The sequence below is a fragment of the Schistocerca piceifrons genome, chromosome 2 (genome assembly GCF_021461385.2).
Source record: "Schistocerca piceifrons isolate TAMUIC-IGC-003096 chromosome 2, iqSchPice1.1, whole genome shotgun sequence".
Classification (NCBI taxonomy): domain Eukaryota; kingdom Metazoa; phylum Arthropoda; class Insecta; order Orthoptera; family Acrididae; genus Schistocerca; species Schistocerca piceifrons.
The window spans coordinates 282,230,276-282,250,127 of record NC_060139.1 but is presented as its reverse complement, the minus strand read 5'-3'; the positions used below and the strand labels follow the sequence as shown (position 1 = coordinate 282,250,127).

General features: G+C 38.4%; 1 protein-coding gene across 2 annotated transcripts in view; it reads left to right on the top strand.

The window, feature by feature from the left end:
* Positions 1-3,994, top strand: part of LOC124776656 — a 121,237-nt gene extending 117,243 nt beyond the window's left edge. The window contains exon 3 of one of the 2 annotated variants that reach the window (XR_007015646.1): positions 2,958-3,988. Coding sequence is in view for 1 of the 2 variants with exons in the window: in XM_047251747.1 (XP_047107703.1) it covers positions 2,958-3,056 (99 nt within the window). In the remaining variant the exon portion in view is untranslated. Of the gene's footprint in view, positions 1-2,957 lie in introns of both variants that reach the window. The other variant, XM_047251747.1, reaches the window with a different exon arrangement.
* Positions 3,995-19,852: the final 15,858 nt, after the last annotated feature.

The window sequence follows — 19,852 nt, the reverse complement described above, 5'->3', positions numbered from 1 at the left end:
GTTATCGAGAAAGAGGAAGTGTTATGAAACAAGAAAAATTTAGCAAAAATTTTCCCACTAGATGGTGCTGTGAGCTACAATGTAATGTAAATGGGTTTGACAATAAGTGACTGATGAATTGCAATGTGACGGCTGTGATTTGAGTTGCACATTAAACCAGCTGTGCTGTGCGATGTTCAAGACAGCAGCAACAGTTTTTAATTGCCCTGAGGCCATAAACTGCAGAAAAACCGACAATGAAATTGGTATTTAATAGTCATGGCATAAGACATATTCGTTATGCTGTCACCATTTTCTGTCACAAGTTGAAATCGAGAAATGGCATGTTCCACAACTGATTGGAGTGTCAGTGTCATGTTCAGAATGTATTGCACAGTGTGTGCATTCAGTTTGGCTACATTCGTAGTTGGAGCACTTAATGCAGCATCTTTCAGGTAATCTCATAGCCAAAAGTAACATGGATTTAAGATCAGGTGATCGGCATGGCCAGGTTGTAGGGAAATGACAGCGGATAATTCTAGCATTTTCAGAATCCCTCTGCAGCAGCTGCTTCATAGGGTTGTGCAATATGTGGAAGAGCACCATTGTGCATAAAAATGATCCTACCCACACATCCAAGCTGTTGAAGGGTTGGAATGACACTGATACACAAAAGACACTCATAATGTTTAGCAGTGACAGTACAGATAACAGGACCTGCAGGGCCCATCTCCTCAAAAAAAATATGGCCTTACTATAAGCAAGGCTGTCAGCTCACACCACATTGTTACCTTTGCAGAATAAAGTGGTACTGGTTGTGTGAGTGAATTTTCTGTTGCCCATGTCTTCAATTCTGTGCATGGATATGTTTTTGGGGATGGAAATGGGCTTCATCTGTCCACAGAATCTTCAATAGCCATTCATTGTCCACTTCCACGTGAGCAAGAAATTCTAGAGCAAACATTTGTCTTAGTGGCAGGACAGCATGAAGCAACTCCTGAACATGGGTAATTTTGTGTGGGTAGTGATGCAGGAGGTTTAGTGGAATTTTATGCTCCGTGGTTATAGTCACGCCCAAAGTTCAGCCAATTCCCTGTGCACTGAATGTTTGCAGACCACCACTCAACCCCTCCTGTTATGCTAGTGGACACATCTTCCACTGATGTCAGATAAATTGTATTCCTCCCTCTGCCACATCCCACGTCGGGGGTGGGGGTGGGGAGTGAGTAGGATTGCTGAGAATGGTGACAGACAGAAAGCAAATGAGTGAAAAATTGTTAACAGCTTCAGAATTTAGTTAACAAGTAGATTTTGTTACCTGTTGGAATTGGAAATTGGAGAACAACAAACCTCATACAGATGTAGATGGAATGTACAGTACTGAGAACCTTTCAGGTAAGTCTGGTAGTAGTTCTATTTCTGGGAAGCAGTCATGAGACGGTTGTTGGCCAACAACTACACACACACACACACACACACACACACACACACACACACACAATCGGTTCGTCATTTTTGTGAACGTGAACAAAATGGTAGTCTTAGCCATTAACATAAAACATAGGACAAACGTGTAGGGATTTTAGCAAAGATGACAAAGTGCTGATGCTTGAGGGAGTTGGAAACAGCCAGACTAAAACCACTGACTTCAGTATTAAGGGTGACCTGGAAAAGTAGAAGCAGCCACTGTGCACACAAGTGTTGCTGTTGTTAGAGGTCCTGTGATGCTATGACAGGCTGTAGATTAACTCTGCAATGAAGTGAGTGGGCACAGGCCTGCTGAGCTCCTTGAAACAGGTGCGAGATCTTATTTTGGTGCTGAACATGTGGCCAAGGTCAGAAAGGAAGCCAGGATAGTCTAGTCAAAATTTTCTAAGTTGGAAGACTTTCCTTGCTTATAAGTTGTTGCTTGACTGGGAGATCTCTTCCACCAGCCCTGGATCTACTGTTTTTCCAAACCAAGGCAAAAACTTAATATTGCTTAATAGATGCGAACAGAGTGCTGATTCCAGAATAGATGCATGCTCTGCTACCATCTCAGCCTGGCAACATGCTCTCCCCTGCACTCCCCTACCTACATTTTAACGTGGGCGAGTTCGTCCTTCGGACAGTGGCCGATTTCAGGGGTGCGCCCCATGTTTTCCAAACCATGACATAAATAAGCCAATGTATTTAACTAATTTCCCTGTTCTGTCTTACAAACTACCTATGCTGGATGCCTACTCCTAAGTCCTGACCCCTCGACTTCCTGAACAGTGCTGTTTCAATGGCTGATATAAGATATGCTTCCTAAGGCCTCCACCTAAGTAGACAAGATTAAGACAAATTACCAGCACTGTAAGCTCTCGTGTATCAATTCTAACTAAACTGACTGTATTCCAAATGTCCAAATGTTTTTGCTATTGGAGCTTTAAGGGAGACGACACAAATCACTCTGTAACCAATAATGCAAAATAAAGTGTGTGTGACACTTCTGTAATTATCTACTACAACAATTAATCAAAAATGATTCTAGAGATCTTCTTCAATAAAAGAGCTGTCATTTTATGTATTTTAGTCAACTGTCGACAACAGAAACGCACCCAAAAATATCGCTCTGTCATGTTGATGAAACTGACAAATCCAAACCATTCATTTAAAGCAGCCACAGTTTTGTAAGTGTTCAAAGAAGATTCTTGTTTTGAGATAATTTAGTTTAGATTTAAATGGTTTGCTTAGCACTGATATTAGCTGTAGGTGCCATTTAATTAATTTATAAGACACATTTGGCCTGTGGTAAGCAGGTTCTTCTCTTCCATTGCAAATATTGTTTGCATTCATGTTCTTATTTCATATGGAAATAATTCACTCAGAAACAGAATTGGCTTTAAACCATCTTTTCTGGATCTTGCACTTGCTTCGTAAATATCCTCTCCCCTTTCCCTTCCAGCCATCTTCTGACAGATGTCAGTGTTTTAATGGCGCCTTTTAATTTTCAGAGGGCAGAGAGGGAAACAGCAAAAATCTGTGCCAAGGAACTGTCTGTTACCTTGCAGAAACTGATTGCTGTTGTTGAAGCACTGAAAGAACGCAAGTGATTGGAAGATGGCTGTAATATGGTTAGTTCTTTGTTATTGATATATAGTTCCAAGTTTCCATTGACCTTTCTGGTTAACAAAATAGTGGCTTCAACAAATGCAGTAATCATTGTTATGTAGTTGATCCTGATAGCTTCTTTCAAGAAATAATTCATCATTGAAGAAACAATATTAAGTGACTTCTCCAGATTTCAAACAATTGGTATACTCGACTCGGCACACTTGCTGTAACCACGAGGAAGACAAATTCTCCATTCTCAACAATGGAAATGAAGCTGAAAGAATACCTGCAAGTGAAAAAAAGTGTAAATTCCATATCACTGCAACAGAATGACTTACTGAGTACTGAAATTTTGGAAGCTCTATGAGGCTCTTTATGGATGATGCTGTTGCTCAGATGAGAATGGGAAATCATGTTTTTCCATCAACTAAAGCTGTAACTTAAGGTCAGCTTTCCAACACAGATACACAATAGTCAATAACACTGTGCTGTAGCTGTGTGCACTTTCGCATTTCTCAAATCGACATTCAGTTACATTGTATTGTTTCTCCAATGACAAATTGTTGTTTTCTTGTGGTGTGACACTTAAGTTCTGCATACCTGCAATTACAGAAATACCTTGAAAGGAAGTGTGTCCTCTGGTATTCCTCTCAATAGAGGTAAAGATTTACAATGAATGTTGACTAATAAATATTTATCTGAATTCCCCCTTCTGTTATGCACAAAGAAAGTTCAATAATATGGTTTTCAGATTATAACAATTCTATTAAAATTTTAAAATTAATAAAAAAATAGCAAATTTTATTTTTTGGGTTGTAAGTGATTTCTGTTAGCATATCACAGAATTTGCTGTTTGTAGTAGGATGTTACTATTCTTAGTTTCTCCTTGCTGTTGATCTTGATTTGCTGTAATATAATTTTATATCTGGATTCATTGTGCATATAGAAATAAAAATGATCTACACATGACTTCGAAGTTCATTTCCATGTTATTAATTAAAACCAGTAAAATACACTATTTTATCTCCACCAAGTTGTATCTCAGTCCTAGGTAATTGCATTGATGAATTAAAGTCACCCAACCCAGTTGACATAATCTGCCTCTCTGAACACCATGTGACCACTGGTATAGGAACTAGGCCTAAGCACAATGAGAAACTCAGACAGGAGAGTACTGCAAATAAAAGTATAATTAAAAATAATGTAAGTATATTTCATCAAAATATTGGGAGTTTAAAGAATAAAGTAGATGAGCTTCTGGTTTGTTTAGAAGATTTAGAAGCTGAGAATGAAATAGATATACTATGCCTGTCTGAGCATCACATTGTTACTGATACGGATAAGGTAAATTTAAGTGGATATAAGCTCTCTGCACATGTAATGAGAGAAAATATGGAGAAAGGAGGAGTTGCCATATATGTCAAAAGTTATCATTGTGCAAAAAGTATAGAAACAAAAAAGTTTTGTGTAGAGAAACATATAGAAGCATGTGCCTGTGAGCTTAAATTAAACAAAGGCACATTTATAATTGTAACTGTATATAGGTCCCCATCAGGAAATTTTCATCTATTTCTGAAAAATTTGGACTCCTTGTTGTGCTATCTGTCAGACAGGGGGAAGTGAATTATTATTTGTGGGGACTTCAATGTAGACTCTCTGAAAGAGGGTAATAGGAAAAATGACCTTGAAGTATTACTCGGTTCTTTCAATTTGACACCCGTTATTGATTTTCCTACTCGGGTGGTAAAGGATAGCAGCTCACTGATTGATAGCTTCTTTATAGACCAAGATAAGTTTAACCAGATAAATGCTCAGCCTGTTGAGAATAGTCTTTCTGATCATGATGCACAGCTAGTTACAATATATGACATAGCTCCATTCAGCAATACTAAACAGTCCTCCAAAGTAGTACGTTCAGTCAATGATTTAACAATTGCAAATTTCAGGGAAAGCCTACAGCAATTAGACTGGGATGAGGTGTACCGTGAACCTGATGCCAATTTAAAATATAATTTATTTCATGACATTTTTGTAAATGCATTTGAAAACTGCTTCCCCAAGAAAATAGTTAAATATACTCGTAAGAAACCTTGTAACAAACCATGGCTTACTAAGGGTATAAAAATATCTTGTAACCGGAAAAGGGAAATGTATCTGACAGCAAGAAATAGTAGTGACCCAGAAACTATCAAAAATTATAAAAACTACTGTGTTATTTTAAAAAAAGTTATTAAAAAATCCAGGAGTATGTGTATCATGTCTGAAATCAGCAACTCTGATAATAAAATTAAAACAATTTGGAATATTATTAAAAGAGAAACAGGTCAACCAAGAGCAGAGGAAGACAGTATTACCATCAAATTGAATGAAAACTTTACGAACAAAAAGTCAGAAGTTGAAAATATTTTTAATAATCATTTTCTAAATGTTGTGGATATAGTAGGATCCAGGTGTTCATTAGAAGATGCTAGGCTGTTAATGGAAGAGGCCATACCTATGCAATTTGATACAATTGAAATCTCACCCACTTCTCCCTCTGAAAGTAGGAAAATAATAAACTTGCTTAAAAGCAAAAACTCACATGGAATTGATGGCATTTCCAGCAAAATACTAAAGCTTGTTCTCAACAGATAAGTAAGATTCTCAGCCACCTGTGTAATAGCTCTCTGGAACAGGGCATTTTCCCTGATAGACTGAAATATGCTATTGTTATACCTTTGCATAAAAAGGGGGATGGATCTGATGTCAACAATTACCGTCCAATCTCCCTTCTAACAGCTTTATCCAAAATTTTTGAGAAAGTAATGTATTCAAGAGTAGCTTCACATATCTGTAAAAATGAAGTACTAACAAAATGTCAGTTTGGTTTCCAGAAAGGTTTTTCAACAGAAAATGCCATATATGCTTTCACCAGTCAAATTTTGAATGATCTGAATAACCGAACACCACCCATTGGGATTTTTTGTGATCTCTCAAAGGCTTTTGATTGTGTAAATCATGAAATTCTGCTAGACAAGCTCAAGTATTGTGGCATGAGTGGGACAGTGCACAAATGGTTTAATTCGTACCTAACTGGAAGAGTGCAGAAAGTTGAAATAAGTAGTTCTCGTAACATGCAAAGATCAGCACATTCCTCAAACTGGGGAACTATCAAGAATGGGGTTCCACAAGGGTCAGTCTTGGGTCCTTTGTTGTTCTTATTATATATTAATGACTTGCCATTCTATATTCATGAAGAGGCGAAGTTAGTTCTCTTTGCTGATGATACAAGTATAGTAATCACACCTAACAAACAAGAATTAACTGATGAAATTGTCAGTACTGTCTTTCAGAAAATTACTAAGTGGTTCCTTGTAAACGGACTCTCACTGAATTTTGATAAGACACAGTACATACAGTTCCGTACAGGGAATGATATGACGCCATTAATAAATATAGACCTTAATCAGAAGCATATAGCTAAGGTAGAATATTCCAAATTTTTAGGTGTGTCCATTGATGAGAGATTAAATTGGAAGACACACATTGATGATCTGCTGAAACGTTTGAGTTCAGCTACTTATGCAATAAGGGTCATTGCAAATTTTAGTGATAAACATCTTAGTAAATTAGCTTACTACGCCTATTTCACTCATTGCTTTCATATGGCATCATATTTTGGGGGAATTCATCACTGAGGAATAAAGTATTTATTGCACAAAAGCGTGTAATCAGAATAATAGCTGGAGTCCACCCAAGATCATCCTGCAGACATTTATTTAAGGATCTAGGGATATTCACAGTAGCTTCTCAGTATATATACTCTCTTATGAAATTTGTTATTAACAACCAAACCCAATTCAAAAGTAATAGCAGTGTGCATAACTACAATACTAGGAGAAAGGATGATCTTCACTATTCAAGATTAAATCTAACTTTGGCACAGAAAGGGGTGAATTATACTGGCACTAAAGTCTTTGGTCACTTACCAAATAGTATCAAAAGTCTGACAGATAACCAACAAGTATTTAAGAAGAAATTAAAAGAATTTCTGATTGACAACTCCTACTCCATAGAGGAATTTTTAGATATAAATTAAGAAAAAAAGAAAAAATATTTAAAAAATAAAAAAATAAAAATAAAAAATAAAGAAAAGCAAAAAACACAAAAAATAAAGTTGTTATATTAACTTAAGTATGTTGTTAAATTAACCTAATTATGTCGTGTATTAGAAAATTCGACTCGTTCCACATCATTACGAAATATCGTATTCATGATCCATGGAACTAGTATTAATCTAATCTAATCTGACTTTTGACTTGACGTGACTTTTGACTTGACTCTTGACTCTTGACTCTTGACTTGACTCTTGACTTGACTCTTGACTTGACTTGACTCTTGACTTGACTTGACTCTTGACTTGACTTGACTTGACTTGACTCTTGACTTGACTTGACTTGACTCTTGACTTGACTTGACTCTTGACTTGACTCGACTCTTGACTTGACTCGACTTTTGACTTGACTTGACTCGACTTTTGACTTGACTTGACTGCCACATCACATTTAATAAAATCGCATCAACATCATCTATTGAATTTCATTATCCTCTGATACTATTACAGTTCTAGTTGTTTAACACTTTCATGTAAACTCATAAATTTTGCTTTCAAACACTGGTTCTTTGTCATATTTTAATTATATTTTTAATATGTTTTCAGATTCTGTATGTGTTCTTGATGCTGTTGCATACTACTGTTTTATGGACAGTAGATTGATTTATATTATAAAACTTGTACCTGATACAAAATTGAAAATAATGTCCTCGACAAACTGGAAATATGGATAGACAAAACAGCAGTTATTCAAAACGTGTGAGAAAAATATACAGCTATAGAATCGAAAAGTCACAAATTAAGGTATCGGCCATTTCAGTATTTGTTGTCCCAGTGTGCCACATCATGTCTCCCTCCCCTGCCCTCAGAATATAGCATCTACAAATTCTGCATGAGGCCCTACCATAGTGTGCCTCAAGCAGAGCAGAATGTTGCATGATGACATATTATTTATTACAAATTGGCAAAATATTTGAGGAGCCAAAGTTTATACAAATAGCTACCACTGAAAACTGCTCTTTTTGGCACCCAAAAAAGGCAAATATGCACCCCTTTAAGAGAGTGGAAGAAAAGGGGAACCAGCTGCCCCAGTCTTCATTCCATCTTTCTCACCAAAAATTTTGGCATGCAGGCATATTCAAACCACTTTAACACAGAACATTCTAAATCCTTCTACCCAGTCTCTCTTTTAGTGAAACCTTCATACTTGGTATCTCCTCTCACTACCACTGTGTATATATGTCTGTCTCCCCTTGTCACCTTTTGCTTCCATTGGCACATTCTCCTGTCTCTCTCACCAACTGTCACTCTCATCACCCCTTTACCTTATGCTTCCTTACCATTGTCTTCTGCTCTGCCACTTTCACTGTCGCTCTGTCCCACCGCCACTGCCATTGTCTTTGTCCCATTATTTTTTTCATCCATTACCACAGTCTCTTTCTCACTTACAGTCCACTGTCTTTCTTGTCAACAAACATTCTCTCCTCCCCACATGTGTCCTCGAGGATGGTCTGCTTGAGGTTTTGACACCCCTAGAATGAGAAACTTGGGTGTAGGGGATGGGAAAAAATGGCAAATTTTTTTATGTGAAATTTTGCTGGTCGGGGGGCTGCAGCTGCCCCAAGCCTGTGTATGGCTTCTACTCTCTTTTTCATTTTCTCCTCTCTGTAGCTCCCATTGCTTCTACATCCATCCATCCATCTCTCTTTCTCTTCTCCTGTCACTGACCATCACTATCTCATCTCTCTTTGGTTCCTACTTCTATTGTCTTCACCCTTCTCTCTTTCACTGCCACTTTCTCTCTCTCCCATCATCATCTCTGTGCTACACTGTTTCAGCACAGAAATTTGAATGTGTTTGCATGCCAAAATGTTTGGTACGGAAGGTGGAATGAGGCAGCTGTTTCACCACATTTCTGCTAGCGTCTTTGTAAGAGGAGCATAGTCACCTTTTTTGTGCTCTGTCAAGAGTATTTTGCAGCAGGGTGTGCTGCTTATATAAAACAAATTCTGTAGGTCTGTAAATGCTTGACAGTTTATTTATGTACTTCAACACATTTACATACTTCAAATTAACAAATAGTATGTGTAATATAATGTTAACACATAATTGTCTCCCATCCAGTGCCAGTTATCTATGCTGATTTACATAAAAATGCAAAACATTTTATGTTGCAGCATAACCCCCAAACAGTGTGATGTGATTGGCACGTATAAAGAATTTCGTATGACAGCGTTTCTTAAAATACTTCCAATAGCTGATGATGGCACCATGAAATAATTTCCAGGTCAAGACTGCCTGTACAGGTGGGAAGTGCTCTTACAGACACAGCAGTACATAAAGTTTTATTGGTGACAAAATGGTGATTAAAAACAGTTTAGTGACCTCAGAATCCTTCCAATGACCCGTAACCCTTGTAATTTATGTACTATGTCAGTTAAAACTATTTCACCTCAGACTGGATATTATGTGCATAAGCACGGTAACATTGATCCTCCAGATAACAGTAATGGATAATTATAACAACAAAATTGATCAATTATTAACAATACAATGTAAATGGATAGATAAAAAATTCTGCTCACCAAGCTGTGGCAGGAGGAGGAAAAACACACACACACACACACACACACACACACACACAAAGGTTTAACATTTACAAGTTTTTGGAGCCAGTGGCACCTTCTTTTTAGGGAACCTATAGTCTGGAGTTGGGCAGAGGACAGGTTAGGGTCATGTTTTAGGGACCTGAGAAAGCAATGTTGTATCTGAGGAATTCTTGGAAGGCTTGTAAGGGGTGATTTGGTGGTGGTGGTGGTGGTGGTGGTGGTGGTGGTGGAGGAGGAGGAGGAGGAGGAGGAGGAGGATAGAGTTGGGATCATGTTCGGAACTGTTAAAGGCAGGGTTGAATGTCGGGCTTCATGATGGAAATGTTTTGGGATTGGATTGCAAAGTGATATCTCCAGTTGACTTTACATGTTACGGAAAGGAGACCGTTCACCAAAGCAGGATGGTTAAATGCAGGTTTAGGGCTGAAAGTTAGACCCTTGGATAACACAGATAATTCAGGAGGGGTGAGTGCTTTAGCTGAGAGGTTGACAGCATGGTACTGTTGTGACTAGTTCTTGTGATTGAGTTATTACTGGTCTGGGTGGCTATGGTGAAGGCTGTGGGATGTTAAGGTTGGCCAAGCTTGGTTCATAGGAGAGGAGAGGTGGTGGCTGTTTGGGGAGCTGCAGAGGGACAGAAAGGGAAACACGACTGTTGAGGTAGTTCAGGAGAAGGTGGAACAGGTTTTTGAGGTGAAGTCTGGCATTTTGTTGCAGTCTGAAGTGGGTTTGGTTGGTGATACCATCCAAGGAAACATGGGAAACGATAAAAGCCTGGTGTAGAGTAAGATTACATCCAAAAACAGGGACATTCAATGTTAGGCGCTTGGGAGTAACTTCACGCGACAAGCAGTTTTCAAGAAACAGAATGCAGGACCTTAATTTTGATAGTGCAAAAGCATCTTTTGGAAAAGAATTGATGTAATATATGGTGGGATTCATCATGGCAAAAGAGGACAGCTTGTTACAGATGGTGGGAGTGGTGAAAAAAAGAGGCAGAGGATGGAAAAAGATAGAAATGTGGAAGAAAAGCTGGGGAAAAATTACATAGAAAAACCAGTAAAATTCGAACGAAAATTCTGATATCAGACAATGGTTAGCAAGAGTCGATGAGTAGGCGAGGATTTCTTGCCAGAAGAGTTGATTATATGATGCATAAAAATGACTGGAAAAAAAACCTATAGGGAAAGTTGAGAAAGGAGACAGACAATATTTTAAAAACTGGACAGGAAGAAAGAGAAAGTCCCAGGAGGTAATGTAATTTTATTTGCTTGGCATATAAAGTAATGTGGGAGAAGGCAGTAAAAGTCGATCAGAGTAGTTTGACGAGAAACGAATGCACAAAAACGTGAAACCATTGCGTATAAGCAGGATAAGTGGAGGGTAGGAAAGAAAATAGCTGTCAAATCGGCAAAAGACGATCGGGAGAAAGCCATGCTGAATAATGACCTGTAGGCAAATTCGTAGATAACAGTGGAATTGTATGAAAGTTCACAAATAAGAATGGGTTCTTCTAAGTGCACGAAAACTGGTACTATACAAGATGTAGGGGCAAACTGTTGATTAATCTGGGTGGTACAGACAAACGATTGGACTACTCTCACTAAAGATAGAAAACAGCAATAGTTTGAACAAAACAGACTACAACGAAGGCTGACAAGAGGGTTATATAAGAAGGAATGATGGTTGCATAGGCTTTTATAACAACAAAAATAATCAGTCATTGACAATACAATGTAAATGTTGGTTTTAATACCTTGTCTTGTGTGATCTTGATCTTTAAATGACTTGCCTGTGCTGTCCTTTTTCTAGGCTTTCTCTCTGTTTTTTATTGTGTTAGTTACACTTAGGCATTCTGGTGTTTGCCTTTCGCCTCCTTCCTTTGATTACTACTGGTTCAACACTTAACGGATGAACAAAGTGAAGTTTAGTCCCTTGCACCTTATCCAGCACTGAGGCAGTTTGTCACTGAGAAACTAACATAAGTTATGCCAGTCGGTAGAGCTGCATCCTATTGGAAAATGAAGTCATCAGATTCATCCTGAAGTTGTTGAAAAAGCCAATTCTGCAGCATTTGAAGATAGCTCAATGCTGCATAGTGCACACAGGTTACCCAGACATTGTCTTGTATTCTTGGCTTCAGAGTACCCCAGACACGACACTGCAATATTTATTTTATTTCTATTATTTTTTTGTGGGAATATGTGAAGGAAAGTGTGTTCATCTCCACTTTACCTTGTGATGTAAAAAAGTGAAAAACAGAAAACAGCTGCCATAACTACTGTAAAAGCTGATACACTCTGTAAAATTTGACAAATTTAGCTATTTTCTAGATGTTCGTGCTACTGCTGGTGGACACACAGCATTTGTAACAGCACAGCCAAAACTTTAAGTTTTTGCGATATCTTAAAATATATATATACCGTGTTTGTAGAAAGTTTTTATCAATAAATATGGAGTTCTGAAATTAGGTGTTTATTTCTGAAACACCCTCTATAGTATAATAATTCAATTTTCTTATTAAATTCCCTTATAATTTGATGTAAAAGTAATTTATAATTGTTTCAGTAAAAACAGTCCTGAGCACATGTAACTTATTTATTTCATTCGGCGACCATTTTATCCTCTTACAGAATCATCATCAGACTCTCTTTACTCTGTAAAACAGGGTAACATATTTTCTTAGAGGTTAAATCATAAGACTAAAATAAATGTATGGCTGATATAACCTTGATGACAGCAGTAGATGGCGGTATGGAAAAGGCTCCTCTGGAGAAGTCTGAAAGAACACTGATGAATAAGGCTGAGTCACTAGTAGTTCAAGAGCGAAAGGTCTGCCCACTGATGCTGGCGTAACATCACTAATAGCCAATGGTTGTGAGAATTGACAACATTCCGCAGAATCCATTTATAACTACATACAATTATTAGAAGTTTGGTAACAGAATAAACACCCAAGGATGTTTTAAGTATTATGTAAAAGACAAACATTATAAAAACTTCAAAAGTTGAGAAGAAATTGTTATCCAGTGACTTTGGCTCATTTAAATGTACACTGTCCTGTGCAGGGGTGATAGATGTGAGCAATGTAAAGATGGTTGCTAGGACACCAACTGGTAACCGAGAAAATGATATGGGAATTGATGAATCTATATGTTTTCTCAAGTCACATCCAGAATTCTCTACACTAAACAGTTAAGTACATACCTATGAAACCAGAAATAGGCATGATTTTTAGACACACATTCATTCAAAAGCCCTGTACCAAAATAGTGTTACATATCTTCCAAAAATGTTTAGTGCCTTGCCTTAAGAAATCAAAACTCACATAAATTTGAAAAAATTAGAGGAAATTAAGGAAAAGTTACTGTAGTGTCGATGAATTTCTTTGTCATCAAAACAGATAGGTCAAATCATTTGATTTGTTCCCATGATCTATTGTTATTCAACCTATATTTATGAGGAAGACGAGAAAATTTTTGCAAATATGTAAAGACTTCATTCTGACCAATAGGCCTCAAAACATTAAAGATGTCGCTGTGTTTAACAGGTTCAAGACAAGCAGTGATCATCGATTAGTAGGAACAAGATTTGAATTTAATACAAAATATGAAAGATTAAAACTAATTAAACAAAAAAGTAAAATTTTAAATGTCAAATCTTGAAGAATGGAAAGAGGAATTTCAAGAAAGAATTCAGAGAAAATTAAAAGAAAGTGAATCAGAAGTAGTATCAAAGATACTAATTAAGACAGCTGAAGAAGTGGGTGGCTTATGGAACTCTCAAAACCAACCCAAGAAACTGACAAATGAAGCAACAGGTTTGATGGACAAGAGAAGAAGAATGAAAATTGATACAGACAAAGATAAGATAAAATATGCAGAGGTGTGCAAAGCTTTGAGAAAGAGTGTGAAAGACATCAGGAAGTATGAAGAAGACACACTAAAAGCCAGCCTTGAGAATAAATCTTGTTTAAAGAAAGCCAAGCGAATGCTTATTATTGGAAGGAATCAGCAAATAGCATTAGACACAGATCAAGGCTAAATTGCAGACAAGGAAAAAATATTGGAATATATTGGAAATTTCTATACGAACCTATACAGTAAAATTAATGATGATACCTTGATCCTAGACGAATTGGATGCTTCTGTCTCTCAAATTCCAGAAATACTCCCATCAGAAGTCAAACATGCAATAAACAATATGAAAAAAGGCACTGCTCCAGGTAGTGATGACCTCAAAGTTGATGTACTAAAGCTGATGTATGAGGAATCCATAAAGCATTTAGCTAAGATATTTTCAGGTTGTTTGCACCATGGAACATTACCAAGAGACTGGAATAAAGCCAAAATAATTCTAATAAAGAAAGGTAGTGCCAAAGATAGAAAGTACTATCACCCTATCAGGTTACTCTCCATAGTGTACCTAGTTTTCACTAGGATCTTGACTACTAGATTTAGCACTACACTCTATCAGGCTCAACCCTTTGAGCAGGCCGGTTTCCGATTAGGATTTAGCACAGTTGATCATACCTTCATGCTACGGGAAATAATTAGAACAAATAAGTACCATCTACCCCTTTGCCTTGCTTTTATAGACATTGAAAAGGCCTTTGATTCGCTCAGTCACCTAGCTATGTTTGCGGCTCTAAAAGAACAAGGAGTAGAACAGGGCTATATCAAAATCCTACATAACATGTACAAAACGTTTACAGCCTTTGTGAGCATTGCTGCAGATACTGATGAATTTCCTATTGAAAAGGGTGTAAAGAAAGGTGATTCTACATCTCCCAAACTATTTTCAGCAGTGTTAGAAAAAGCCATGTCTAAATTGAATTGGGTAGAAACGGGAATTCAGATTCTCGGAAAAAGATTGAACAACTTGAGGTTTGTGGGTGATATTGTCCTATTTGCAAATGACATAGAATAACTTCAAGTATTAGTTAACGAACTTGCATTAGTGTGCTCTGAAGTTGGACTAAAAATGAACTTTGATAAAACCAAGATAATGATCGATGAATGGACACCTGAGGGAAGTATATCATTTGGAAGTACACAACTCCAAAGAGTCACAGAACATATCTATCTGGGTCAACTGATAAACATGGAAGGAGATTTAAAACCAGAAATAATATGACGAATTAAATTGGGCTGGCAAGCTTATGGGAGGCACTCTTCAATTTTGAAATCTAAGATCTCGGTTGAGCTGAAGAAATTTATTTTTGAGCAATGTATATTGCCAGTAATAACTTACCGCTGCGAAACATGGACATTAAACGAGTTCATTGTTATGAATCTAATAGTATTCCAAAGAGAAAGGGAAAGATTAATGTCGGGTTACATGAAAAAAGACAGGAAGAGAGCAGTTGAAATAAGACGACAGTGGAAGTCACTGACATAATGGAAAGTGTGAATACATTGAAATGGCAGTGGGCTGGTCATGTTGCTTGAACAAAAGATGGTAGATGGCCTAAGCAAGTCCTAGACTGAAGCACAATTTACCAAAAAAGACCCAGAGGAAGACCACCAGACAGATGGGACAGAGATATAAGGAAGACAGTGGGATTCAGTTGGCAACGGGAAGCTCAGTATCAGAAGAAATGGAAGATCTTACTGGGATGCTTTGTTACACGCTGACTCAGAGGCCACATCATTAAGTGACAGAACTGGCTGATGGTGATGATGATGTAAAGTGTAATTTAAAAAAAAAAAAAGTTATTTCCTTTGTTTGAAAAAAAGTGGCAGATATTGAATTGAAGCAGTACTGCCATAAGATAATGTGGAATTACCTGAAGCTTTATTTTGACAGGCACATTGTGAAGGTACGAGATACTCCAGATATTTTGTATCCAAAGTTTGGAAATAAATATAGTTGAGTGGAAGTGATATCACATATTAATTTTGAATATAAATTTAACAGATTTTATTAGTAGAATTACATGCCTTTTTGTTATCCAGAATAATAGTTCAGAATGTAAAGTTTCAATTGTTTACTAACACTTTGGGTCCTGAGCCATTGCGCGTGGGTTTCTACCATAAAGGCTGGCTGATTTTAACATATTTTAAACTACTACAACTCATGAAAGGTTTCAGTTATAGCAATAAAATTACTCTTATTGAAAAACCTAGACTTTCTTGTTTAAAACCATATATAATACCTTTCTCGAATTCATACATACTTTTGAGAAGCGTTATTATTATAGATCGATATCTGGTGCACGATCAGTAGTCGTCCAACCTTCCTCAGAATCGGTGCGGCGCACAGGTCTCGGCTTCCCCCTCGCCATCAGTCTCGCTAGTTCCTCAGGCACAATATCGAAGGGATTACTTGCTGCTGAAGTGCTTGGACACCTGCTCTCCTCTTCTGAATCTATCAGAAGAGTAGTATTTGCAAATAAAATCAAAATTATGTACTGAGAGTTTTTTCAGTGAAAATCTGAACAAAAATTATATATGTTTTGTTGTCAGAATTCTTTGCCTGAACTGCCAGAAACTTCTTCTTGAACATAGTCCACATCATCATCAGAGTCATCTACAATATCTTCCTCTGACAAATCAACGTCACTTTCTTCTAAATCGCGATATAACTTGCAAGCAACTTCTTCGTCCGTCAAGCCACGCTTCGCCATGTCGACGCTACTGAGACCGCGCAGGAAAAAATCGCAACTCACAAAACCCGACAAATAAAAAGGGAAGCACACCCTTCCACAGCATGCTCGCACCATCTAGCGACCAATACTCGAACTAAAGTCCATGCAGCACCTCCCAGACAAGCTGGAGCCGTAAGAACACACAAAGGAAGGAAGGGGAAGAACGAGAGCACGCGCCCATAAAATTACGGACGCGGGACTTTCGGGCAGGCCGCGCACGCCCGTATTTTTACTGGCGTCGACACCTAAGTGCTAAGAAGATTTATTGGGGGAAAGTCCTGTTTTGTGTATTTTGTTCCATGAGTTATTCCGCCTAGTATCCATGCCATTCCAAGAGTGTTGAAGACATACTTGGAGTTTGGACGAGCAGGCAGGAGAGAGTCTTCTGCGTCAGCCATGCTCTCAAGGAATACAAGTGATCAGAAGTTTAGATGAGTAATGCGTGTATGTTTGTATCGGGAAAAAACACTTATTAGCTAACCAGAAGGTCTCCTGTAACAAAATACTGAACATCTAATATGTGGTTTTATTTAAAGGTGCAATAAAAGCCTTAGTCTTGGCTTTTGGTAAAAATTAAGTTACTTCGGAGATAAGAATATTTAACAAGTTAAGGGTTTGGAGACTGCTCCAAGCTGAAGATCACAATGCGGTAACTTCAAATATAAACGAACCCTCGCATGTGGCAACCCTGGTGTGAAATGAACTGGAAGACAGTTAAGTAATATCGGTACATCAAAATGAAAATGGGTAACAAGATTTAACATCAGTAAGGAAGATCTGGGCACAAAAGTTAAAAGTGCGAATACAAGAAGCCACTATTAACCAGGCAATATGGATATAGTCGGAATGTACGTTCTTCTTTCCGGAAGTAGCAATTTTAACAAAGTAACAGGTGTTGGTAATAGGCAATACTAACCAATACTAAAATTACTGTTCAGGATCCAATACAAACAACTGGGTCAACTGAAGAAAGAGATACGAGCAATTGGCTTTAACCTATGATGTAATGGTTTACTCACAGATATTGTCTTTACTTTCAAAACATAGATAATAAATCAGCTTTTTTCTGTGGTGAGGCGTCATCATTGTAAATTGAAATAAATAAATGTGTTTTTAAAGAAAAGGCCAGACATTGTGTACGAGTTTTGTCACTTGCATTAATTTAAATAATTTGTTCATTCCAATTCATTCGGCCAGAACACATACAGTATACGTACAGCTACAGAACATTCCAATACAATGATTCTTGACATTTGTGGATACTTCTAGAATATACTTGAACTGAATATAAAAATTAAAATTCTACACTCCAGATGAGTTTTGAACGTGTGACCCTCCATGCAACAGTTTAGTATCATAACCACTACGCCATGGTGCTACTCAGCTTCTTCTGTGACATTTCTCCGTCCTTACGAGAACAGTGTCTCGGTGGTACGTCGTCCTAGACCGGGAACAAGTCATTGGTCCTGCACACTCCGACTCCTGATGACTGATTCTCACCCTGGCAGTGATCTTCTTAGAACTTCTTTTGCTGCTACGCTCTTCGTCACCTTTCTGCTTATTGTCTATTGTTGAGCCTCGAATTTACCCTTGGTTGCAGGATCCTTATAGGGCTTCATTCGAAGGACGTGGACCGTATCTCTGACCTTTCATTGTTGTGTCAGAGTTGAAATCTTCAACTTCATAAGTAACATCAGACAACTCAACCATATAAGGTCCATAGTAGTGCCTGAGGAGCTTCTCAGACAGACCAGCCTTCCGAACAGGAGTGAAGATCCAGACGAGGTCACCAGGCTGGTAGACAACATGGCGGTGGCTCGCGTCATATCTTCGGCAATCGTTTTCTTGAGCCTGCAGTGTGCGGAGCCGAGCCAACTGCCAAGCTTCCTCCGCTCTGGTTAACACGTGGCTGGTGTAGTCGTCATCCACGTCATCAGGCTGTAACAGAAACACAGTGTCCATCGTCATAGTTGCCTCACACCCATTCACCAGGAAAAATGGAGTAAATCCTGTGGTGTCTTGTCTGGCAGTGTTGTAGTCAAACGTCACAAAAGGTAGCACCTCATCTCACTTGCTCTGCTCAACATTGATAGTATGTCGGCCAAGGTCTTATTAAGGCATTCAGTAAGGCCGTTAGTTTGTGGGTGGTAGGCAGTTGTCATGTGATGAGTAATGTTGCACCGACGGTTTATCTCTGTCACAAGATTCGATTGAAAAACTTTCCCTCGATCAGTAACTAACGACTTTTGGGTGCCGTGTTTTAATACAATGTCTTCCACGATGAACTTGGCTACTTTGGATGCTTCGGCAGTTTTCATGGCTTTTGTAATGGCATAGTGTGTCAGATAATCAGTGCAAACAATAATCCGTCTATTGCCACTAGCAGACGTAGGAAGTCGTCAGAGGTGGTCAATCCCAACACGCTGGAAAGGCGTTTCGGCTGGTAAAATTGGTATGAGTCGGCCAGGTGGTTTCTGAGGAACTGCTTTTCTCCTCTGGCGCTCTAGACAGTGTGACACATAGTGACAGGCATTCCAAAATAAACCTGGCCAGAAAAATCTCTTGGAGAGTCTATCGTATGTCTTAATAAATCATATATATCTGGCCTCAGGTATGTCATGGAATTTCTGTAGAACTTCTAAGTGCACGTGTTTAGGAATCACTGGTAGCCACCTCTTTCCAAGCAGATAAAAGTTTTTCTTGCAAAGTAATCCATTAACTACCTTAAATCCTCCATCACAGACATCGATACAATGTTTGGAAGCCATTCAAACTTCTTGCATGTAATTCGTTTTTGGTGCATTGTCTCGATATACTGACACCATTTATGAAGTCATCTGCTGTCGAAACCTCCTGCAGGAGTAGGGCTTAATACATGTCCTCAGCAACACCCTTCATGAGATGTGCAACCTTATCTTCCTCCTCCATTCTAGGATCCACTATTTTACACTGCTCAAAGACGTCTTGAATGTAGGATGCTGTAGTTTCTCCTGGACGCTGTGCCCTGCACTTTATCTTCAGCCTTGCACTTCTGTCGTCGTGAGTTGCTCAAATACTTGCGCAATTCCACCGGGAGTACTTCCCAGCATGTGAACATCTCCTCGTTGTTCTCGTACCATTGCTTGGCAGTGCCCTCCAAGTAGAAAAAGACAAGAGCCAAACACACGGTGTCGTCCCATTTGTTAAATTTGGCTATACGCTCATATACCTTCAGCCACTTGTTTGGATCTTGGCCATCGTCACCAGAGAACTTGGAAGGACGTCTCATGTGGTGGCACACAGTTGCAGTCATCATAACGTCCTTTCCTTCTGCCTCCGATAGATTGCGGTCTGTTGAATATGGCTCTAACTCTGGTTTCTTGCCACGTAAACGGCGACTCTGTTGTGGCCTGGTGGGAGCCACTGTGTCGTCGATAATGTGTGCTATCACAAGCTCCAAGACCC